At 44.0% G+C, this 25,872-nt stretch overlaps 1 protein-coding gene across 5 annotated transcripts in view; it reads right to left on the bottom strand.

Annotated features, from left to right (window-relative positions):
• The window catches only part of KALRN (kalirin RhoGEF kinase), an 837,912-nt gene that overhangs the window by 474,447 nt on the left and 337,593 nt on the right, over positions 1-25,872 (bottom strand). For all 5 annotated transcript variants that reach the window (XM_060262792.1, XM_060262795.1, XM_060262793.1 and 2 more), the window contains exon 5: positions 17,960-18,472. In XM_060262792.1, coding sequence (XP_060118775.1) covers positions 17,960-18,472 — 513 coding nt within the window. The remainder of the gene's footprint in view (positions 1-17,959; positions 18,473-25,872) is intronic.

Genomic DNA, 25,872 nt, shown 5'->3' with positions numbered 1-25,872 from the left:
CATCCGTGGCCTTCGCCACAGATTGTGGAAGTGACTTCTGTAATTTCATTATGTGTGATAAGTATTTATTTTGTCAAATCTTAATTGACCATTGCTCAGTTTTCCTGGGTGATTTCAGTTCTGGTATTATGAGAGGAGTAGGAAAAAAGAGCGACCCTAAGTAAGCCCCTATTTATTTAATGGAAAGACACACAAGCTTCTTATTTGGGTATGCCCTTTTCCGGTTGTATGGTTTTTCTTAGAGATGACACAACCAGAACTGGTCTCCACACCAGACTTGCCTCTTGCACCAGGTCTGATCTGTTCCCACTGCATGCTAAGAAATCTCAGTTCTCCCATAGGAGATGCTGACTTGTCTGTCTAACAAAAGGGTGTCGAACTCATTTGTTAGGAGGGCTGGATTTGACATAATTGAGACCTTGTTGTGTTGGGCGATGTGTGTCATAAAATGGAATGCCAGGTAGCAGACATATAAACTTTATAGAGGGCACAAACACAAAGATTTTTTTTTAACTTGAAATAAAACATGCTTAAAACATTAGCACATTTGCAATATTTTGTTTTACAATCTCTGATAAATGTCACCTCTTGCTATGAATTACTGCGACAAAAACTGCAGACATTGTGCTGTACCAAACTTGAATATGCTGTTCAGGTATGCACATCTGTAAGTTTCAAATCTACTTTTGATTTATTTACACTCATCACAGAGACCTCATGGTCAATGCTTTTGAGCCTAAGACCAGTGGAAAACATGAAGCAGCTGGGCATTGTGAGCTTTTGTACAGAAGCTGCTTTATGTGCTAGTCAAGAACATGTGAAGGCACCATGGCACAGACTGAGGGCTATGTGCTTGTCTACACAACTATAGTCTTCCCCAGAAAAATAACTACAACTCCTATGTGGCAGTTCAAGAACAGAGATACAACCATGTACAATAGTCAGTATCAGCCTATCTGGGAAAGTTAAGATCAGCAATAAAAGGAAAATGTGAAAGAAAAATCAAGGGAAATTTGCTGAGTAAACCTGGGCTGGACACATACTCTCAGCTTAATCCTGGCTTGTTGTTATTGGTGATTTTTCTGTTTGAAATTCAATTTCTATATCTCAAACAGTTCAATGGATCACTGGATTGAAATAACACTTGAGAGGCTTTTAATATGAAAGCAAAAATATATTTATTACTACAAGGGAATGGGGAACTGAGAGAGAAAATAACAAAGCACTAAGAAACTACATCTTGCTAAGGAGAAAACATGGCTAAGAGTGAGAAGACTGAGAGGAGACTTCCCCTTTCTTCTTGACCTTTTGCTGACTAGACAAAGGAGTCACCTGACTACCTGGCCAAACAAACAAATAAGCTTTCCTGCGTTACCTCTTGATTGGCAGGGAGCCAGGATCTTCTTCCTAGGTCATGCAGACAATAGAGAAACAGGTACAGTATTAACCCAATAATGACTGGAACTTTAGAACATTGCAAAGGACATGCAGAATAGATACATAATTCCGGCTCTTCTAAATAGTTCACATGCTTTCCCATTGAGAAAGATCGGAGGGCATGGATCCAGTGAAAAAGACAAGGGGAACCCAGTTGCACCCATAACAAGCCCAGCAAAACTCTCTTTCTCTTCCCCTGTGTAGCAAGGCAAAAAAGCTCATACCTTCAATAAAAAGTTGCTAGTCTTAAAAGTGCTCTTTGTATCCCTCCTGATGGTGGGGACTGGGCAAAGGAAGCTCTGGCTCTTTCTTTCCTTCCCCAGGAGACGAGGGGGAGAGGAGTTTCAGCCACTAGAAGGAAGAGAGGCTTGGCTCAGTAGATCTGCAGTGTGATTGATTGAGCCTGGCAAACTTAATCAACACAGCAGAGCTATAGAGCCAAGCTCCTTCATTGGCTGAGACTCCTCCTCCTTTTGGGAAAAGGGAGAGAGAAAAGGGAAAGAGCAGAGAGAAGCTGCTTTGCTGGCTGGCTTATTGGGGGAGAAACACAAAATGGCAACAGAAGGAAGCAGGCAAGGGAGAATGAAGCAGACAACAGCCAGTTGCTGGAGGGCCTGATTGGAGCCCTCTGGGGGCTGGATCCATCCCACAGGCTGTATGTTTGACATCCCTGGTCTAACACATTATCTTCCCCTAAATTCCACCCAGTGTTAAAGTTTGCAGCACGTTGCAGAGCTGTTAATCATCTGATAAGCATAGCGTTCTCTCCCCAACAGCAAAATAAACATTTTCTAGAAGAGGTACGAAATGTACATGTGTTCTGGAGGCCTATGAGCTGGCACCCAGCATCTAAAATCCCATGCTGTATTGTGCCTTCGACATGGGAATATTTCAAGGGGCAATTCTCTGATGCTAATGGCCGTAGTGCATCTGCTATTATTCCTCTTGATTCAACAGCATCCCTGCCCGAGGTATCAATTAAGGAGGTTATTTCCCTTATCAAAGGATTAAAATTAGGAGAAGCTTTGGGCTCTGATCTAATCCCTCATGAGCTAATCAAAGCTGATACCATACCTTATGGTGGACTACAGTCCTGGACCCAGTTATCACTCAAATTAACATAGGTGGACAAATACCTGATTTCTGGAAACATTCTATTATTGTCCCAATATTTTAAAAAGGGATCCAGAAGGGGCCTGTTATCAACCAATCAGCCTTCTCTCTACTCTAGGAAAACTGCATTCTGCTTACTTACTAAAAAAGCTCCTGGATTGGATGGAATCAGAAACCATACTGGGGCATGAACAGATAGGATTTAGGCAGTGTACCCTGATATATGACCATTATCTAGTTCTCTATCACATGGCTGAGAAATATTCATCTTTTAAAGGGGGGGGGGGGAGATTATATGCAGCTTTTATTGACCTCAAGCATCAATAAAACTCCATAAATTGCCCTAGATTGTGGAACAAACTTAACCAAACAAACTTAACCAAACATGGATAAAAGGCTCCTAGCACTTATTTAAGACTTAGACTTAAGTTTATGTTTATGCTCAAGTACAATGTGGGTACAATGGAAATGTAACAAATCCATTTAATTTGGAAAAGAGTTAATCAGGGATGCTTACTGGCACCTTTCTTGTTTAATTTATATTTAAATGACATAGCATCAATTTTTGATGATTATTGCCACCCACCAAAATTAGCTGAGATTGGTGTACCTATTTTGCTTTATGTGGATGATACCATGATTTTGTTCCATACCAGGCTTTGACTAAAAAGGGCTTTGCAATCTTTCTCTAATTATTGTTAGAAAAGCCTGGTATGGAACTACCCAAAACCTAAGATCATACTCTTCATCAAAATCAGAAAATGGAACCCATCACAATAGTTTATCAATGGCTCCAATATTGAGCAAGTCAAGGCCTTCTCCTATTTGGGAATTCTGTCCTCGGCAGATCTATCTTGGATTCCCCAATTTAGAGCAATGCTTAATAAAGCATAACTTTGTGCAAATGCCATAAATAGTTTTTTCCACAATAAGGGGAGGAAGTATATTCCTGGAGAGCTAAAAGTCTTCAATTTGAAAATTTATGGTTTAGCTGTTTGGATTCTTTATAGTTCAGGTATTTGGATTAAAGCTATCTCTTATGATATCAACCAACCACTAGCCCAGTTCTTAAGAAAAATATTAAATATTCCTTGTGTGTAAAGCACTGTATTATTTGGGCAAGTAGAATTTGGGCAGATATCCTTGGAAGCAAGAGCATAGTTTTTTTGTCTTCAAACTGAGATTAAAACAGCTCTTTGCTGAAGATGATTTATTAGTCACTTTAAATCGGGATACCAACAGATCAACTTGGATGAAAGCCCTGGATGAGAAACTGATGAAAGTTAAAATGCTGATTGATGATGTTTTTGAGATGGGCAAAACCGAATCATTTTCTCTGATCAAAAGGCTACGAGTTGAGTTGGTATGTTTCATGTTCCTCTTCTGCTTTATGCAGATAATGCAGTTTTACTTTCCCTTTTACATACAGGCTTGAAAAGGCTGCTTCATTGTTTTATGGATTACTGTGAGCTAAACAAACTGACCCTGAATTTTCAAAAATCAAAAATTATTGTTTTTGGCAAAATGTGGAAACCAGCTAAGTGGAATATAAGAGGGGAAAATACTGAGCAGATTAAATATTTTAGATAACTAGGAGTGCTTTTCATTGCAACTCTAGGTGGACTGCTCATTAAAATGAAGCGATGAAATCTGTGAACAATTATATTCTTGCGATTATCTGTTTTTATTACCCTAAGGGTAATCAATATGTTCCAACAGCCCTGAGAATTTTCAATCATAAACTCTGTGCTAAATTGCTTTATGGGATCCCAATTTGGATATGTGTTGTCAACAAGGAAATAGATAGCAGTCAATCCAATTTTCTTCAGAAACTTTTAGGCCTCCCTGCATGTGTTTCTTGTGCGGCTATTTGTTTGGAAATCAACCAGAGACTGTCAAAGACCAGAGCATGGATTATAACATTTAAATTCTGGTTAAATCTACATTTTAAAATCAATGCTAATCCTAACCACCTGGATCAAGGTGGTTTGGTGGTACAGTTGTTGTTGGACCTGTCAGCTGTGTTTGACATGGTCAACCACCAGTTACTGACCCACTGCCTCACAAACACTTGGATTCAGTGGATAGCCTTACAATGGCTTTCCTCTTTTCTACAGGGTTGGGGACAAAGGGTGACAATAGGGGAGCAGTCATCCCAAAGACACTTATATGCGGAGTGCACCAAGGGGCTGTTCTCTCCTTGATATTATTTAACATCTACATGCACCAACCTTGCCCATGTTGCCTGGAGGAATGGGTTGCAGATGACACCCAGCTCTATCTGCTGGTGGGTGACCAATCTGGCTGCAGCCCAGAAAATCTGGATCAAGCATTACAAGCCATAGTGAAATGGCTCAGGCTGAGTCAACTGAAATTGAATCAGATGAAGATGGAGGTCCTATATCTAAGTCATGGTGCACCGGGAGTGGAGATTCCACTCCCAACTGCGTTGTGGCAACTTGTTTTGGCATCGAGAGTTAAGAGCTTGGATGTGCTTCTGGATTTTTCCTTAACAATGGAGGCCCAGGTAGCAGTCACTGGCAAATCAGCTTTATACCATCTTTGCCTAATTAGGCAATCAGTTCCCTTCTTAGCAACAGTGATCCATGCTGTCATCACCTCGAGACTAGATTACTGTAATGCCCTCTACAAGGGGCTGCCCTTGTCTCAAATCCAGAAGCTACAGCTGGTGCAGAATGCTGCAGCCAGGCTGTTACTGGGTCTCTCTTTGCAGGAACACATTCAGCCTGCACTGAAAGAGCTGCACTGGTTACCTATACGTACTGGATTCTTTTCAACATGCTTTGAAACCCTATATGGTCAGAGACTTGCATACCTATGAAACTGTCTTTCCCCACATGTTCCCCAGTGGTCAAGGTCACAAAATCTTCTTGTGATCCCCAGCCTTAAGGAGGCCAGGCTAGCTATAACGAGAGCAAGGACATTTTCCATCGCAGCACTGCGCTGGTGGAATGAGCTCCCTGAGGGATCTTTTCAATTCCGCAGGGCCTGTAAGACAGTGCTCTTTCACCAAGCATGGACCTGGAGCTGTTTTCCAACTTGAGTATCTTGAAGTGAGGTCCAAGTTCCATCTGGTGCACTTGGATGCAACATTTTGGAGTAAGATCTGCTGTATCTGCCATTATTAATGTACACATAGCACTGCGTTTTTTTTATTGTTACTAACTAGAGTTTTTAATTTTAATTGTATTGTTTTTGCCAATTGGCCTTGTAAGCTGCCCTGAGCCTGTTTCGGTGGGGAGGGCGACGTATAAACTAAATAAATAAAATTGTCTCATTTCCCAAGTTTTAGTTGAATATAAGGCTTCCTCATGGCTATTGCATATAGATAAGAAGATTGCTGTAATTGGGATCAACTTTGAAGAGTTGCTCTCCTTGCCAGAAAAATCAGCCTTTGTTTTAATCAAACAAAGACTCTTGGATATTGAGTTACAAGTACTGAGAAGCCATGCCTCTGGTAGATGTTTCCCCGAGGTTAGGGATTTCTTCTACTGTGTTGCTAGCAATGTATTTTTCTTGCCTTTTCAATCCACTTACTACATGTTAGCCCATTTTAATGTATTACCTTTGCCGATACTTTATGGGGGGTTTCAAAATATTCCATATGCGCAAAGGGTATGTGGCTGTGGCCTTGAGCATGTTGCCTTATAGAGAAGCTTTGTGGAGACTTCAAGTCCCAAGTGAATGTTTACTTTTATTTAGATTTATGATTAATCCCTTGCCTGAAGAAGGAATTTGGAAACAGGAGAAAAGTCAGCATCCCTGTCGCATTGTTTCATGAGATTAAGGAACGAGAACGAGAAGTTTTTCATGGCATAAATAGTATTGCCTCTTATGTAACATCCCACTAAACCTCTAGTTGCCAACCCTAATCATTGCTGAGTGTAGAAGGAATTTAAAAAAAACAACCCAGCCTTGCCTGACTTCTAATGGCTTACTTTGGCTTCCCCCACCCCCATTTCAGACTTTTTATTGTGAGCAATCTATTCATATTATAGTAATTATACATGCGTGATGAAAAGTATCTGTCTTTAAAGGTCTGTCAACTTTGATAGTTTTTGAAGCAGCTTCATAGATTCTCACCATCTATGCAAGCCACAAGGGCAAAGGATGCTGTCGTTTCTTATCCTGAACCTCTCCCACTTTCCCATGGATTCACGGAGCCAGGTTCCTGCTGGATCACACAGGATTGTACTGGAAGTATTTTAATATAAGGCTATAAGTATTTCAGTATGAAACTGTTCTTTATTATATCGCATTTGGTTTTATAAATTACTTTGGATTATGTTTATGCACGTTTCCCATGGCTGGACGTTCCCCTGAATTTTGATTGAAGCCCTCTATTTTCAAGTGTAAAAAAAAGAAATTTATTTCCAGTGGGCCAGGCCAGACCATAAGCTAAGTACTAACTACAATTGGTTGCTCTCTGTCCCACGGTTACTGCCTGATATTCCAGATTCAAAGTGATACTAACATAGATATGTATTAGGACCGCTATGGAATAACTGAGGAATTCTTCCCCCAAGAAAAAAAGAGAGAGAAATAAAAACAGGAGATATGCCAGAAGAAAAGTATTTCCAGAAGGCCTGCAGATGCTATGCAGACTGATAAATATTTTCTCTTCTTAGTGTACTTATTCCAGTACAGTAGGAGACATCCACCATACCCTTCCCTCTCCCTTAACAAAATTAAACAACTCATTAGCACCGTTCAAGTATCTCTAATAGTTTGTCTTTTTCTGATAAACTATGGTTCTTATGGCTTGTGTTACTGCAATATCTGATAGAGACAAATGCTATGTTCACTTTTATTAATGGTTAAATACTCCTGTTTTTTCTAAATGCCTGCTAGAAACTCTACCAAGATTTATAGTTTTCGGACTTTCCATCTCCTCAGGAATTAATCTGAGCAACAAAAGACTGAGACTTTATCTAAAAGAACTAAATGTGTTCTGTTTAACAAGGCCATCGCTAAAGCCAGTGATGTGCTCTATGAACCAGCTCCTGCTGCTCATTCAATGTCCCCCAGACGGCTGACCTCAATGAAACGGTTTTAAGCCACGAGAAAACTGTCGTCTCATTCTGTAGATTCCTGCTTGTTGCATTTGATGAATTCCAAAGGCTGTAAAACAACTTTTTGAGAAAAAGCTGACCGGTTACAGATCTGTTTGTATAATGATATGTTTTGATCATTTTAATAAATTCTGTATAGAATTTATGGTTACCAATTCCACCTTGGGAAATCCCTGGAGAGTTAGGGTGGTACCTGGGGAAAATATATTGTTACCAGTTCCAGGTTGGGAAATTCCTGGATATTTGGGGGTGTAGCCTGGGGGAAATGGGGAAGCAAGGGACCTCAGTGAGATATAATGCCACACAGTCCACCCTCCAAAGCTGAGATTTTTCTCCTGAGGAATCAAACTATGTGGCCTGGAGATCTGATTTCGGGTTGCCAGCCTCCAGGGGGGGGGGGGGCTGAAGATCCCCCACTTTTACAACTGATCTGCAGCCAGCAAACATCTGCTCCCCTGGGGAAAATGGCCACTCTAGAGGGTGAGCTTTATGGCATTGTACCATATATGCTGAGTCCCCTCCCCAAACCTGGCCCTGGCCTAGATCCACCCCTGAAGTCTTCAGGTATTTTCCAACCCAGACCTGGCAACCCTATCAGTTTTAATTCTGAGATGTCTCCAAGCCCCACCTGGGGGTTGGCAACACTAGGATAGTAGACTCGGGGGGGGGGGGAGCTCAGCAGGGATGTGATAGAATAGAATCCATCCTCTGAAAATGCCAATTTTTCCAGGGGAGCTGATCTCTATAGTCTGGAGATCAGTTATAATTCCAGAAGTGCAGTCTACAGCATGCCCTGACCCAGGTAGCCCAGGCTAGCTCAGTATTATCAGATCTCAGAAGTTAAGCAGGTTCAGCCCTGCTCAGTACTTGGATGAGACAAAGGAATACCAGGATAATTATGCAGAGTCAGGCAATCGCAAACGATCTCTGAACATCTCTTTTCTTGAAAACTTTGTGTGCATGCGCACATGTGCATCGTAAACTGGCTGCAACTTGACAGTAAAAAAAAAAAGGCCTCAGTGGATGTCGGCAACTCTTATAGTAGTTGTTGTTGCATCCTGACAGTGTTGGATAGAAAGGCAGGGTATATATACAAAGGGCCCTGTAACCTTTCTTTCCTCCATGCTAATTGTTGCTGATTGGGAATGTCTGTGTTGTCAGGGGCTGACTGCTGGTCCCACCCTCTTTGCATTTATAAGGCTGCACCTCGCCTGAGTCTGAGCACAGTCACTTGAGCTCTGGGAGAGAGTGGGAAAGGTGGCTTGTTGTGGGGTTGAGTGTTTGCCTTGTCTTTAACTGCCTTTCCTAACTGCTGGGCAGGGGAATTAGCTGTGTGTGTCTGAGTCTGTGTGTTTGCTGTTGGAATACAGGGACTGCTGATTGCATCAGGTGATTGTTGCTAATTGGGAGTGTCTGTGTTGCCTGTGCTGACCCAGGCAAACTCTCTTTGCATTTATTAAGCTGCACCTTGTCAGAGGTGAGAGCTAAAGGGCTCTTGGCTTGTGGCTCTTAGCCTGGGGGCTCTGTAAGAAGCCAGAAGGACCAGGAACCAGGGGCCCTAGTCTCCTTGTGTCCCAATAAGGTAAGCAGACTTTCCACAAGGAGAGCCACATAAAAAAAGGTATTAAAGGGGGGGTTTCATATTAAAGAAGCAATTATGAAGGCAGAATGCTAGCATGGGGGTCGGGGCTATCCAGTGTATTGCACTGAGTGTCACATGTATGACTATCTGCCCACTGGACAGAAGTTTTGGGTGTGTGCTCGATGCAAGGAGCTCCTGGTTCTCAGGGAACAGGTTTGCACCCTTGAGACCGAGGAGGCTGACCTGGAGAAGCAGAGACAGTCAGATAGGCACTTGGAGAACACTCTTGGGGACATGTTAGATGTGTCCCACTTTGAAAATGGTAGCTGCCCTACTGTCAGGAAGCATGAGGGTAAAGAGGGAACAGGGCACCATGCTGAGGGTAATGAAAATGCACCCTCAGAAAGGATTTCTTCTTCAGTAGGTGAACAGGTATCCCTTCGCATCAAGGAACCTTCCCTGGGCAGGGAGGGAGGGGGGCTCTTGGTAGTTGGTGATTTGATCCTTAGGCAAGTAGACAGCTGGGTGGCAAAACTGAATACTGACCGCAGGGTGACTTGCCTGCCTGGTGCAAAGGTAGCGGACATTACACACGTTGTAGATAGGCGGATAGACAGTGCTGGGGAGCAGCCAGTGGTCGTGATACATGTCGGCACCAACGATGTAGGGAAATGTAGTCGTGAGGTCCTGCAGGAAAAATTTAGGCTGCTAGGCAGGAGTCAAGGCCAGGACATCCAAGGTAGCCCTCTCAGAAGTGCTACCTGTTCCACACGCAGGGCAGGAGAGACAGGCACAAATTAGGAGTCTCAATGCATGGATGAGATGATGCTGTGGGGAGGAACAGTTCAAGTTTGTTAGACACTGGGATGCTTTTTGGAACAAGCGGGAGCAATACAAAAGAGACTGCCTCCACTTGTCCCAAGAGGGAACCAGGCTGCTGGCGCTTAAAATAAAAAAGGAGGCAGAGCAATTTTTAAACTGAATCTTGGGGGGAAACCGACAGAAAATGAAATGTCTCTGGTTTGGGATGACTCATCACAAAGAGATGAAGGGTTAGCTGTTACTTTTCTACCAGGAAATGGAATAGAGTTGTCCACTGAGACAGTGACAAACAGTATGGACTGCCTGGCAAAATCTCTAGGCAGCAGGAGGAAGGTTGCTGGCCTAATTTGCCTGGGAAATTATAGATGTTTATATAAAAATGCTAGAAGTGTCTGAGGTAAAATCGGGGAGTGGGAATGCTTAGTGTTGGGGGGAAATATAGACATTGTGGGTATTTCATAAACTTGGTGGAATTAAGAGAATCAGTGGGGTTTGGTGATTCCTGGAAATAAATTATATTGGAAGGATAGGGAGGGAAGAGTTGGAGGTGGGGAAGCTCTGTATGTCAAAGAGGGTATACAGTCCAGTAAGAATGAGAAGGTCAGAGAATTAGATTCGCTTCTAGAATTGCTTTGGGCTGAAATAGTGGGCCCAAAAGGAAGCTTAACTCTGGGAGTTTGTTATCGCCCACTGGATCAAAAGATAGAGGATGATTATAAAATGATGAAAGAATTAAAGATAGCAGCTAAACGTAAAAACTGTGTCATAATAGGTGATTTTAACTACTCGCAGATTGATTGGGTCAATATGTGTTGAGGTTGGGAGAAAGAGATTCCGTTTCCAGACACTCTCATTGTGCTATGGAACAGATGGGTATGGAATCTACCAGGGGAGAGGCAATTCTGGACTTGGTCCTAAGTAATGCCCAAAACCTGGTGAGAGATGTAAAAGTGATTGCACTGCTTGGGAGCTGTGACTATAATGTTATTGAATTCAACATTTGTATAAATAGAGAGTTGCTCAAAAAGACCAACATAACCACTTTTAACTTTAAAAGGGGTAACTTCTCTGAGATGAGGAGGCAGGCGGGGAGGAAACTGAAAGTTAAGGTAAATATGGTCAAAACCCTTGGGGAAGCTTAGAGGCTATTTAAAACTATGATCCAAGAAGGTCAGATAAAATATATACTGCAAATCAGGAAAGGCACAAATAGGTATAGAAAAAGACATGCATGATTAACAAACATAGTAACAGAAGCTGTAAAAGGTAAGGATTCCTTTAAGTCCAAGAGAAGTTAATAAAAGGGAACACAGGCTGAGGCAAATCAAATGCAAGTCTGTGATCAGGCAGGCAAAAAGGCACTATGAGGAGCATATTGCAAAAAACATAAAGACCAACAATAAAAATTTCTTCAAAAACATTAGAAGCAGGAAACCAGCCAGGGAGGCAGTGGGGCCCTTGGATGACCAAGGGGGTAGAAAGATTACTGAAGGATGATAAGAAAATGGCTGAGAAGCTGAATGCATTTTTTCCCTCCATCTTCATTGTGGAGGATGAGAAGTGTTTGCCCACTCCAGAACCGCTGATTTTGTGAGGTGTGTTGAAAGACCTGAGTCAGATTGAGGTGATGAGGTGATGAGAGAGGAGGTCTACGACTAATAGACAATTTAAAAACTGATAAGTCACCAGTTTAAAAACTGATAAGTCATCAGTTTAAAAACTGATAAGTCACCAGGCTCGGATAGCATACATCCAAGAGTTCTGAAAGAACTCAAAGGTGAAATTGTGGATCTCCTGATAAAAATATCTAATCTTTTATTAAAATCTGCCTCTGTTCCTGAGGACTGGAAGGTAGCTAATATCACCCCCAATTTAAAAAAGGTCCCAGAGAAGACCTGGGAAATTACAGGCCAGTTACTCTGACTTCAATAGCAGGAAAGTTAGTGGAGAGTTTTGTTAAAGAGAGAATTAGTAGGCACATTGATGAACAAAAGTTATTGAGGAAGACTCAGCATGGGTTCTGTAAGGGAAGATCTTGTTTCACTAACCTGTTAGTCCTCTTGTGGATCAAAAACTGGCTAATTAACGAGAAACAGAGAGTGAGTATAAATGGGCAATTTTCTCAGTGGAGGATGTTAAGTAGTGGGGTGCCGCAGGGCTCAGTACTGCGTCCAATGCTTTTTAACTTCTTCATTAATGATTTGGAGTTGGGAGTAAGCAGTGAAGTGGCTAAGTTTGCGGATGACACTAAATTGTTCAGGGTGGTGAGAACCAGAGAGGATTGTGAGGCACTCCAAAGGGATCTGTTGAGGCTGGGCGAGTAGGCATGAACATGGCAAATGAGGTTCAATGTGGCCACGTGCAAAGTAATGCACTTTGGGGCCAAAAATCCTAACTATCAATACAATTTGATGGGGGTGTGAACTAGAGGAGACTGACCAAGAGAGAGACGTTGGGGTCATGGTAAATAACTCACTGAAAATGTCAAGACAGTGTGTGACTGCAATAAAAAAGGTCAATGCTATGCTGGGAATTATTAGGAAGGGAATTGAAAACAAATCAGCCAGTATCATAAAGCCCCCATATAAATCGATGATGTGGCCTCATTTGGAGTACTGTGTACAATTCTGGTCACCACACCTCAAAAAATTATAGCATAGGGAAAAGTGCAGAAAAGGGCAACTAGAATGAATAAAGGGCTGGAACACTTTCCCTATGAAGAAAGGTTAAAACGCTAGTGGCTCTTTAGCTTGGAGAAACGTCGACTGAGGGGTGACATGATAGAGGTTTACAAGATTATGCACAGGATAGAGAAGGTAGAGAAAGAAGTACTTTTCTCCGTTTCTCACAATACAAGAACTCATGGACACTCAATGAAATTGTTGAGCAGTCGAGTTAGAACGGATAAAAGGAAGTACTTCTTCACCCAAAGGGTGATTAACACATGGAATTCACTGCCACAGGAGGTGATGGTGGCTGCAAGCATAGACAGCTTCAAGAGGGGATTGGATAAACATATGGAGCAGAGGTCCATCAGTGGCTACACAGTGTATTGTTGGAACTCTCTGGGGCAAGTGATGCTCTGTATTCTTGGTGCTTGCGAGGGGCAACAGCGTGAAGACTTCTAGTGTCCTTGCCCCACTGATGGACCTCCTGATGGCACCTGTTTTTTTTGGCCACTGTGTGACACAGAGTGTTGGACTGGATGGGCCATTGGCCTGATCCAACATGGCTTCTCATATGTAAGAGATGAAAGCTAATAAAGTGAAGTGAAGTTAGGGTTGCCAATACCCAGTTATGGGCAGAGTATCTCCTGGTTTGGGGACCTTACCCCTATTTCAGGGTTATCAGAAAGTGGTGTGGGGGGACTGAATGTCCACTGGTGCCCATAGGGCATAGTGGAGAATTGACCCCTGGGTATCTGGGGCTCTGGGGGGCTGTTTTTTGAGGTAGAGGTACCAAATTTTCAGCATAGCATCTTGTGCCTCTCTTCAACCCCCCCGCCAAAGTTTCAAAAAGGGCGTCAAATCTATGAGCCTCAAAAGAGCTCCATTATTTCCAGTGAAGGGAAGACATTTTAAAGGAGCATGGTGCCTTTAAATGTGATGGCCAGAACTCCCTTTGGAGTCCAATCGTGCTTGTCACAACCTTGCTCCCGGCTCCACCCCCAAAGTCCCCAGGTATTTCCTGAGTCAGACCTGGCAACTCTAAGTGAAGTAGCAGTTCAGTCCTAAACAGAGTAACAAGCTTTCTAAATCCATTAAAGTCAATATGTTTAGGAGCATATAACTCTGCTTAGGCTTACACAGAAAGTCTTTTAAAATAAAGAAATACAGGAGAATCCTGTCATTTTTCTCATTAGTGACTCAAAGACTGGAATAGAGTCTGATTAGACTACTACCACCCCAATACTTGGAAAAGTAGTAATCTTCTATTAGTCGTGGATCCACTATATTCACTCACAAATATATATGTGTATGTGTTTCTGTGTTTGTGTGTACAGAGAATTTTATTGTCTGTGGATGTTTCAGGGCACAATCACTTTAAAATTATCTTGGGTAGGCATTCCAATTTTGGGACTTTTTCCTATAGCTATGATTTCTGAAGATGGTGGAAAAGGTTATTGTGACATTCAAAATTCATGCAGGATGCTCATCTAAATATACGTTTTTGAGGTTGATAAACCAAATACACAATTGTATTAGCCATTTTTTTCTGTAGCCACCGTTTTGCACGATGGCGGATGTTTTTCACATTCTTGGAGGATACTCATATTGGTGCCAAACCATATGTTTTTGGGGTCAATAAAACCATATGTTTGGGGGGGCTGTTTTGGCGGGGAAATCGGTGCTGAGCGCTCACTCAGCAGCAGGGCAGGCCTGGAAAGGGTGCATGGCTGCTCCCTCCCCCGCACTTAGGGAGCGGGAGCAGCTGTGCACTCTTTCCAGGCGCGGTCCATTTGAGCTGCCGCTGGCCTGCCCTGCCGCTGCTCAGCTCCAGGCCGAGGCTTCCTTTGAAACCCCCCTCCTCCTCCTGTGTTCCCAGATGCTCCAAGGAGGAGCCCCAAAGCACCCACCACTCTGCCTTCCATGACCTGGGAGGGAGTGCCTGGCTGGCTGGCTCCTCCTTGGCTCCTCCACTCAAAGCCACTCTTTGCTGCAGGGGAAGTGATTTTGCTAGTCTGGATTGGAGGTCAGTTGTGATCCCGGGAGACCTCCAACCCCCACCTGGAGTTTGGCAACTATGCCTGCGCTGGAAAGAGGCCCAAGCGCCCAAACCTGTTTTCTGCAGGGGGTTACACAGACTGTGGAAGTTAACCCTCCTTTCAAGCCTCCCTTCCCGCTCCCCAAGTGCAGTGCTCAGCCACAGTAGCTGCTGCAGACGGGGATCCTCCTTCCGCCTGAACTGACTACAACTTATTCTCCCGATTTTTTTTTTATAAAAATAAAATAATTAAAATTTTAAAAACAGTAAAATAAAAATGGACAACATTTCAAGTTTTGTGCTTTCCATTTTTTCCAACATTTATTCTGTTTTTTTAAAAAAATGGATTTGGAGGGGGGGCGCAATTCACTGTTTACAAATAGTTCCTCAAGCCATCCTTACTCTAAGTTCCTCAAGCCATCCTTACTCAATATTTCCTACCTCTGGAGAGCCAGTTTGGTGTAGTGGTTAAGTATGCGGACTCTTATCTGGGAGAACCGGGTTTGATTTCCCCACTCCTCCACTTGCACCTGCTAGCATGGCCTTGGGTCAGCCATAGCTCTGGTAGAGGTTGTCCTTGAAAGGGCAGCTGCTGTGAGAGCCCTCTCAGCTCCACCCACCTCACAGGGTGTCTGTTGTGGGGAGGAAGGGAAAGGAGATTGCGAGCTGTTCTGAGACTCCGGCCTTGAAAGGGCAGCTGCTGTGAGAGCCCTCTCCAGCCCCACCCACCTCACAGGGTGTCTGTTGTGGGGGAGGAAGGTAACGGAGATTGTGAGCCGCTCTGAGACTCTTCGGAGTGAAGGGCGGGATATAAATCCAATATCTTCTTCTTCTTCTAAGGCTGCCATCAGACAACACAACTAATTCTAAACAACAGATTTGTTGGCATCATGCACGAGCACAGCTTGTTCACTGTGCCCAAATGCTCTCCTCAATCCTCCCTGCTTTTCTAACACCCAGAACTTGATTGGATATTTCTGTGAGCGAACAGGTTTCCATTTGCCGAGACATCCCAAAGCAAGTGCCTCAATAAATCATAGCATGTTTCCTTCCACGTGCTGGGATTCTAAACTAGGATTTCACTGAGGTTTAGAATCTCTCTGTGTGGGGGTGGGGATGGGGGGTTTGCTATACATGTGTTTGGTGACAGCAAACTGTGGATTCAGCAACCAGGAGGTGTTCGTTGGAGCACCAGAAGAGAAGGACAGAGGCAAAATAATGCAGGGCCCTGGCAAACCTGTCCTTAATTAATTTGTTGCGACATCTGAATGCCACCCAAGTCAGACCAAAGCTCCATGCTGTCCAGAGATGCATAACTCAAGTAGCTACATGTGCTCTGGAAATTCTTTGTTGCATCCCAGGGCCTTGCAAAAATAAACTTCCCGGGAGGAGGAAAAAGCACAACTCTTGGCCAGAGGACAGCTGAGAGTTATGTCCCAGACACATTTTTTGTTGTGCGCCCATTCTGGGACACAGCTAGGGATGGGCACAAACTGAACCATGAAGAAAAATTAATCATGAATTTTGTCCTGTTTGTGATTTACAGACAGATGTTCTTGACGATCTACCACCAAGAACTTCCATGAACTTATAAAGCAGTTCGTGGTGGTTCATGGACAGAACAGAAAGCTCCCTGCCACTCAGCTGTTTCAGGCTGTTTTGTGCAGTTCCTTTAAACTTTAAAGAGACTGCACAAGACAGCCCCAAAAACAGCTCCTCAGCTTTCTGCAAACCACACTGAAAGGGACTGTGGCCCTTTTCAATGGAGTTTGCAGGGCCATGAATAACAAACTGATTCGGTTCATGAACTATCCTCCTGGTTCAGTTCAATTTGTAGTTCAGTTCACCATGAACCGACACAAACTGCATTTTCCTGGTTCTTGACCCTCCCTGGATGCAGCCGAAATAATAGTGACTTACGGACTGAGAGTCAGCACTCCACTCCCCCCTGCCTGGAAACTCCTTACCATATCCCACAGTAGGAATGTGGTGAAAAGTTTCACAGTGGGGTAGCTTGCCAGCCTCCAGGTAGGGCCTGGAGCTCTCCCGCTTTTACAGCTGATCTCCAGCTGGCAGAGGTCAGCTCCCCTGAAGAAAATGGCTGCTTTGAAGGATGGGCTCCATGGCACTGTACCATACTGAAACCCCTCCCCAAACCCCGTCCTCTCCTGTCTCTAGGTATTTTCCAACACAGACCTGGCAAGTTAAAGAAATTTTAGATGCTAAGTTAAAACGGGGGGGGGGGGGGGGGGGGCTGTATTTTTTAATCAGATGGAAGCATTTTTCACCGAGCCACGATGAATGGGTAGAGAGCTCGAATGTACAAGCAAAAGACTTAATAAGAAAATTCTACAAGTTGCACCCCTCCAAGCCCCGAGCAAGATCTTAGAGCGGGCAGTATGTCAAGCATGATATTTCTGAGTATTAATTTAGTATGCATTCTGTGTCCATACTTCCCCCCTCCTCCTTCATCCTTCATCTCCCAGCCCCCTGGGTGGGATTGCAGTCCAATATTTCCTACCTAGACTGGCAGCATTGCTCTCTGTCCCTCCAGAGCCAGGGTGATGCAGTGATCAGAATGTCAGACTAGGCTCTAGGAGAGTTGGGTTCAAATCCCCACTCAGCTATGAATCTGACTGGATGACCATGTGCCAGTCACTCTCTCTCAGTCTACCCTACTTATAATGGTTGGGAGAGGGTACAATCTTATAATCCACCCTCAATCGTAGCTGTCCATAGCTGACTACTTGTGTTGCAGCTCAATCAACCTGTAAATGCTAACTGTCTGTCCAGGAATACATAATTTCCATTCTTAGGAACTCCCCCCAGTGCAAACGGTTGTGATTTTGGTTGCCCTTAAGAACACCTCACCCAGTTTTTTCTAGACAACCTGGTGGAAGCAAGATGAACAAAGCTGACTATTCATTGTCTTGTATCTGCTTGCCTATATTTAAACCATATCAACTCCCCTCAGAACAGCCAGAAGTGAGTTGTTTTTGGCATTCATGCTGCTGGCTACTTCCAACAATTAGTTCAGTGATTTTACTTAACAAGTTGCAAAAAATACATTTGCTAGCCACCTGAGGTTTATACCCCTGATTAATTCCTCACGTTGCTAATTGCAGAAACATACTGATCTGGCTGCGGTTTTGGGAGTTGCCCCGATATATTGCAATGACACTGACCAAAAAAAAAGGCTTTTGTTCACCTTTTCTGCGTCTTGCTCAAAAAGTCGAAGTTGAAAGCACTGATCCAGTTTCAGTTTGCGGACATGCCACATCTGATGCAAGTGTTGCCGTGTTGAATGCAGTTTGTCCAAAAGACTAGTGATCTTTGGCACAAGGCTTTGGAAGTCTGCACTGCCAGGAATGCAGTTTCTCCCCGAGAAACCATCACTGCACCTTATGCACTGTAACAACCTCTGACCCTCACGGTCCAATTCTTCCACTGGAGCTTTAATTACTTTCTTCTTTAGCTGTGTGTGTTCGTCTATCAGTCTTCTTGAACCTTCAACATCTACTGGAAATTCTTTTCTAGCCAACATTTCCTGAAGGTCCTCTAGCCTTGACAACAAATGGATGGCACTATTGAAAAATTCTTCCAAGGAGACCCTCAACTCTATCCATTCATCATGATTGTAATCCAAGGATCCTTCAAACTCCTCTGTTAGCTGGGAGGGATCGACCAGCTTTGCTAGGCCTTCAACTGAGACCATACTTGTCTGGAGAGAGAAAAAGAAGTTTTTTTTTAAAAAACGGCTTAGTTTTCAGTGAACAAAATAGATAAAACAATTCCACAAAATAGATAAAGCAGTCCACAAAAACCATCATTAAATGTTTATCAAGCAGTAGGAGGGAGAAGCAATAAGGTGTCAAAACCTTGTCAGGCAGAACCTTTCCCTCTCCCCCCCACTCCTGGCTGTGATGGTAAGATGGCCACCTTCAAGGAGATGGCAAGAGGCAACTCTAATACAAATGAATGGAAAGGAAGGGCTTGTGCCCAGCAGTCTGTATAACTGAGAGGGACTTCTCCCACTCATGGCAATGATAGCAGCATCACATCCTAGACCCCCTCCCCCCAAAAAATCCGCTGACCTTGGGTCCTGATCCTACTACCACCATTTTGGTATGGACTAGGTAGCAGCTTTGTTCCTCTGTATGTCAACCCTACCATCCTGCTCTAGACAGCCCCCAGTCAAGATTCACAGCCACAGGCTTCTGTTTACAAGATCCCATGCACAGACTGGTTGTATAATTAATCCCATTGATCCCTGCCCCAATTCTTTATCATGCAGGCAGGATTACAATACTTTTCACAATCGTTCTATCCAATAGATGCACGTTAATTTTCATTTTTATTTGGATAAATCAGAGAATGTCTAGTTGGGGAATGAGTTTAGTGCTATTCGCAAGTATAATGCATGAAACAGTCCTAAACAGAGTCCATCTGGATCTCATTTGTGAGTGGGGCCATATGGGGCAGAAAGGGAGGATTTTTTAAAAAAATAATAAATAAATAGTTGATCAAATTAGTTACATACGTAGGACAGAATGCACCAAAATCCTGCATAATGTGGTACCCAATTCATTTGGGTACAACTCCCAGTCCCAGCATTTTTAGCATGCACCAGAGTGTTTTGTTTGTTTGGTTGGGGGGGATGTTGTTAGAGAAATGCCTTTAGAATGTGAGATGTTACATCAGTCAAAGCACAGCATTGAGCCGAAATCTGAAGCCACACTTATCATATCCAACATCAACACTCCATCCGATGGCACCACACAGGTTTTTATAAGAAGGATGCTGTTAACAGCTTGCTTTTTAAACTTATACCTTTAATTGAAAGAACCCTTTTAGATCATCCAGGACCACATTTACTACTCATTCACCGAACAAGGCTTAAGAATCTTTTGCTTTCATTCGATTACTCTTTCCACATTGAAGCTTTCTTGAATCACAGGCATATTTCAAGCTAAACTGGCCATGTATTGTGGGGGTGGTGAGGAGAAATAACTTTCTATGGCATATCACATGAAATTGAAGTATGTGTTCTGTTATCACCCTAAACGTAACTCTTCCCTGCAGCATTTAGCTATTCTAGCTTGAATGCTCTCCTAAGTGGATATGTGATATTACACTGGATTCTGCTATTTGCATTATAAAGCCATTATACAGGTTTCAGGCGTGAGACTGGAAGCAGGTGCCAAAATATACATTACTCTGCTCTTTATGTTCTTTTACATTACTTCCGTTGGCTTTTTCCAAAGGCAGGTAAGAGCCTTCCAAGTGGCTTCTGTTTTTTTCACTTTCTTAACTATGATTAAGCCAAAGAAATATAAAAATTAAATGTCACTGAAGTATTTATATAAGAACTTGTCATAGACAGAAAGAGCCACCAAACAGCCAACAAGGGAAGAATGTACAATAGTGCACTTAAAAAAAAAAGTTCACCATGCTTTGTGACTTGAATTGAGTTTGACCTCTCAGCATTCCTGGGAAATTCTTCATTATTACTTCTCTTTTAAAGGTAGAGAGCTTGAGGTCCCAAGAGAGGGGACATGGTACACAAGGCCACCCAGTAAATTATGGCAAAGCAAGTGTTCAGACTAAAATGAATGGAATTGCCATGACTTTGCTCAAGAGGCCACTTACTGACACCATTCCAAACCTTTTTTGAACTGATAAAAATATATGTACATATATTAATGAACTGCCTATAAATTTGCATCCTTCCCTGAAAAGCAATTCAGAATTAACATTAAGGAAAATGCAAAATCTTAGTAATGAATGATAATTCACACTCTTCAGTGTGTGAATGAAGATGAAGGCCTGTTCATACATCTCACAGCACAATCTGGTGACTTTTCTTTGCACTGCTTATTAGACACAAATAGGCCTTTCAAACACAGATGTTACCATTAGCTGTCCTTCATCTATTCCTACCAACACTGACCTTGGAAGGCTCTATCACAAGGGTGTCAAACATCTGGCCCAGGGGCCGAATCAGGCCCCCGGAGGGCTTCTATCAGGCCCCCGAGCACCTGGCTGTCATCTGCTTCCTTCTCCCTCTCTCTTGTTTCCTTCTGTGTAAGGCTTGCTCAATCACACAGGAACCACAGAGCAAAACCTCTATTTTCTCCATTGGCTGAAGCTCCTCCCTTGGGGAAGGGGGAAGGAAGAGTGCTTTGCCAGGCTATCACAATCGCACAGCAGAGCTACTGAGCCAAGCCTCTCTTCTTTCTATTGGCTGAGGCTCCTCCCCCTCCTGGTCCCTTGGAGAAGGCAGGAAAGAGCCAGAGCTTCCTTTGCCCAATTCCCTGGATCCCATGGGAGAAATACAAAGAAAACACCTTTAATGAGTGCTAATGTTTTAAGCATGTTTTATGGGTTTTTTTTTTAAAAAAAACCCTTTAATTGTGTTTGTCTGTGTCCTTTATAAAGTTTATATTTCTGCTACCTAATCTTAAATAGGTACGCACATGGTCCGGCCCGACATGGCCCGACCCAACACGGTCCGGCCCCTCAAGGTCTCATTTAAGTCCGATCCGGCCCTCATAACAAATGAATTTGACGCGCCTGCTCTATCAGTTACTCAGTAGTGACTGTTCCTCAAGCTTCTTTTTATTTTCATGTTTAGAGTATAGTTAAACTATGGACAATCAACACAGAATAGGCACTTGTTTAGCACTTGCCCTGTTGAAGCTTGTTTATGCAGCATCAAACAACGGGATTTATTTATTTATTTACTTCAATTTACATCCTGCCCTCCCCACTGAAGCAGGATCAGGGCAGCAAACAAGGCCAACAGGCATACATTAAAACCATTTAAACTATTATAATAACATTAAACGTGCTATATCAGTGATGGCAGTGCGCCAAATCTTGATATTAAACGTTCCTATCCTCCAGATACAGATCAGACTGAAGGACCAGGCTCCATGGTGACCAGTTTGATTCAGTTCAGGTAGAGTTTCCAGATTTAGCAATCAAACGCTTGGTGGAAGAGCTCCGTCTTACAGGCCCTGTGGAATTGTAGAAGATCCCGCAGGGCCCTAACCTCCTTGGGGAGCTCATTCTGCCAGCATGGGGCTGAAACTGAGAAGGCCCTTGCTCGAGTTGCAGCCAGCCCGACATCTCTGAGGCTGAGGACTGAAAGAAGGTTTTGAGACCCTGATCGTAGTACTCTCTGGGAAACATGTGGGGAAAGGCAGTCCCATAAGTATGCTGGTCCCTGGCCATGCAGGGCTTTAAAGGTAAGAACCAGCATCTTGAGATGAATCCAGTATGCAATAGGTAACCAATGCAGTGCTTTCAGCACAGGCTGAATGGGTTCCCACAAGGAGAGCCCCGATAACAGCCAACTGCCACATTCTGAACCAGTTGAAGCTTCCAGATTCAAGACAAGGGCAGCCCCATGTAGAGAGCATTGCAGTAATCTAGTCTTGAGGTGACCATAGTGTGGATCATTGTCACTAGGTGGCTGTGGTCAAGGAAGGGAAGCAGCTGCCTAACTAGCCAATTTGGCAGTGGCTGCTATCTGGGTTTCCATTGTTAAAGAGGAATCTAGGAGCACTTTCAAACACCTAATCTTCAGTGCTGGCATCAGTTGTGTCCCATTGAACATTGGGAGTGAGATACCCACCCCCAGACCAACTGAAAAGTGGCAGCGGGAGTTGATGGAATCGCACCAGTGATCTGGAAGCATGGGGGCATAGTACTACATAGCACACTTCACGAAGTACTTGTCACCTGCTGGGAACAAGGCAAACTACCACAGGACTTTCGCGATGCAATCATCATTACTCTACACAAGAACAAAGGGGAAAAGTCAGACTGCTCCAACTACCGGGGGATAACCCTGCTCTCCATCGCAGGCAAAATTCTTGCTAGAATACTCCTGAACAGACTGGTGCCCACCATTGCAGAAGAACTCCTCCCAGAGAGCCAGTGTGGCTTCAGAGCTAACAGGAGCACCACCGACATGGTATTTGTTCTCAGGCAGCTCCAAGAGAATGCAGGGAACAGAACAAGGGTCTATATGTGACTTTTGTCGACCTTACCAAAGCCTTTGATACCGTTAGCAGGAAAGGCCTGTGGCAAATCTTGGAACATTTAGGATGTCCCCCAAGGTTCCTCAGTATGGTCATCCAGCTACATGAAGACCAGCGAGGCCAAGTCAGACACTGCAACGATCTCTCGGAGCCCTTCCCAATAGGCACAGGTGTAAAGCAAGGCTGTGTTCTCGCGCCAACTCTCTTTACGATCTTCTTTAGCATGATGCTTCAAAGAGCCGCAGTAGATTTAGATGATGACGATGGTGTCTACATCCGCTATCGCACCGATGGCAGTCTGTTCAACCTGAGGCGACTAAAGGCCCACTCAAAGACAATGGAAAAACTTATCCGAGAGCTACTGTTTGCTGATGATGCTGCACTTGTCTCCCACTCAATATCAGCTCTGAAGCATATGATGTCCTGCTTTGCAGAGGCTGCCAAGCTATTCGGCCTAGAAGTTAGTCTGAAGAAGACAGAAGTTCTCCACCAGCCTGCACCCCAGGAAGATTATCACCCTCCCTGCATCACTGTGGGTGAATCAGTTCTGAAGACAGTCCAGCAGTTCAACTACCTGGGGTGCATCATCTCCTCAGATGCCAAGATCGACAAGGAGATTGACAACAGGTTGGCAAAGGCAAACCGTGCATTTGGCTGACTGCACAAAAGAGTGTGGAGCAACAAGCATCTGAAAAAAGGCACAAAGATCAATTTTTACAAAGCAGTTGTGATGACAACCCTCATCTACGGCTCCGAATCGTGGGTTTTATACCGTCATCACCTGCGACTCCTTGAGCGCTTTCATCAGCGCTGCCTTCGCACCATCCTCAACATCCACTGGAGTGACTTTGTGACCAACACTGAAGTCCTCAAGCGGGCGGAGGTTACCAGCATCGAGGCATTGCTGTTGAAGACGCAGCTGCGCTGGGCAGGGCATATCTCCAGGATGGAAAACCACCGCCTTCCCAAGATTGCCCTGTATGGCGAACTTTCCACCGGCCATCAAAATAAAGGGGCACCAAAGAAGAGGTACAAGGACTCCTTGAAGAAATCCCTTGGTACCTGTTGCATTAACCATCACCAGTGGTCTGACCTAGCCTCAGATCGCAAAGCATGGAGGCATACCATCCACCACGCTGTCTCTTCCTTTGAGAACGCACGCATAGCTGGTCTTGAGGACAAAAGGAGATTGAGGAAGAATCGTACTGCTGCAGCACCAACCCCAAATCAGACTTTTCCCTGCAGCCACTGGCCAGACCTGCCTGTCCCGCATTGGTCTTGTCAGCCACCAGCGAGCCTGCAGCAGACGTGGACTACTGTACCTTTCTTAAATCTTCTTCGTGAAGTCAAGCCAAGAGAGAACTTTGAGCTTTTTACATCGTAACCACATCTGAAACCATACCTCAAAATTCTACAAGTCACCTATCATGTGATTCCATAACATGAGCCCTAATGTTATAACTTGCAGAAAGCATCCAACATTCATCCCTCTTTCCTCCCCTCCCTGCCCCCCTTCCCTGCCCAAACTACCCTAAACAACAAACATGGAATTACTACAAACACACTAACCATTACAGTATGCAACCATAGCTTAATAAAGCTAGAACCGGAAGCTGTGCGAAGACTCCTCTTATGTGGGAATGAAAGACCCCTCCAATAGACGGAGGCACAGGAAAGAAAAAAAACCTTCCCCACCAGGAGAGAGTTGTCCAACTCGGTTTTTGCACTTCCTTCCCCATTTAGGGACTAAAGAGTTAAATTACCCTCCTTACTCTCTCCTCCCCCATTCCTAACCCTGTTGGGCAGGAGGAAGGAAATGAGATTTTACAAAATAAAAATAGTTAGAGCACTATAAAATAAACAACATCACAACATATATAATGAATGCAGTTTACATTTCTTGTTGCCCTGGTGATGTCATGAGCCCTGACGAGGGGGAGCTGGAAGGGTTAACAGACCTGGAAGAGTTGCCAGCCCGTTCCTCAGCTGAACAACCAGCAGCTGGCCCATCAATCACTCTACCCACATTCCAGGCACCAGTGTAAGCTGTTGACAATCAATCTCCTGCAAGCTGTCCCCCTCCCACCTCAAGAGTTTGAAGCAGGCTCCGGAAAGAACTTTCAGAGCGAAGACATGAGGCACGCCAATGCTTCAGATCTCTAAGCCCTGAGTTCTAGTAGAGTTGCTACCACCCAGGGAGCATGCTGATTGAGGCTCCCATATAACTCCCACCCAGGACCTGGTAACTTTGTGGAAGCAACAAGTCAATTCTCTGGCTTGCATCCACGCTCCTTCCTGATTCCAGATCCTGACCTGCTTGAATTCCTTGGCATCCTGACCCTTTAGTTTTTGGACACTGACTTCTGATTCCGGTTTGCGATTTTGCTTGGTGACTTGGCTCCTGCTTTACTTCCTGGACTTTGACTTTGGACTGGTTTTGGACTCCCACCTGCCTGTGCCCTGAGAACATGACAGGTGGTGAAATTTCAGCGGTCTGACTTAACGTCCAGCACAGGAAGCTTGCTAGATTTAGGACCTTTCTGCAGCGAGGCCATGTCTCTCTTCTGCTTCTGCATGGGTTTGCTGATATCCATCAGTATATCCAGGTCAAGGAGGTGACTTCCAGCATCCACATTTTCTATGGACTAGTATCTTCCATTATGGTGCACTTTGAGGGAACCCGTTGTGGTCCATCTGTATCAAACTTCTGCCTCCAATAGTTGCCATGCCACCAACTTAAGCATTCTACGGTTCTGGAGAGTCTCAGAAGCCAGATCAGGAAACACCAAGATTGTACGGTCTTTAAAAGATAAGCCTCTTTTCTCTCTGGCAATGTCCATGAGCTTTTTCTTTAGCTTTACATCTGAGAGCTCAACAATTACGTCTCTGCCACCTCCTGATCTTGTTGAGGATTGCAGCCCAACCCGATATACTCTCAATATGTATGATGTTAAATCTTCCTCTGGTTGGAGGATTGAAGATAGCCATTTTGCTATAACGGTGGGGAGGGGTTCCGTGCCTTCATCTTTGATATTAAATTTAGGGGGAGGTGTTTGTGAGTTTCCTGCATTGT

This window comes from Heteronotia binoei, chromosome 21 (assembly GCF_032191835.1).
Source record: "Heteronotia binoei isolate CCM8104 ecotype False Entrance Well chromosome 21, APGP_CSIRO_Hbin_v1, whole genome shotgun sequence".
Taxonomy (NCBI): domain Eukaryota; kingdom Metazoa; phylum Chordata; class Lepidosauria; order Squamata; family Gekkonidae; genus Heteronotia; species Heteronotia binoei.
Note: the sequence above shows the minus strand (reverse complement) of the source record. Positions and strands in the feature narration are given on the sequence as shown.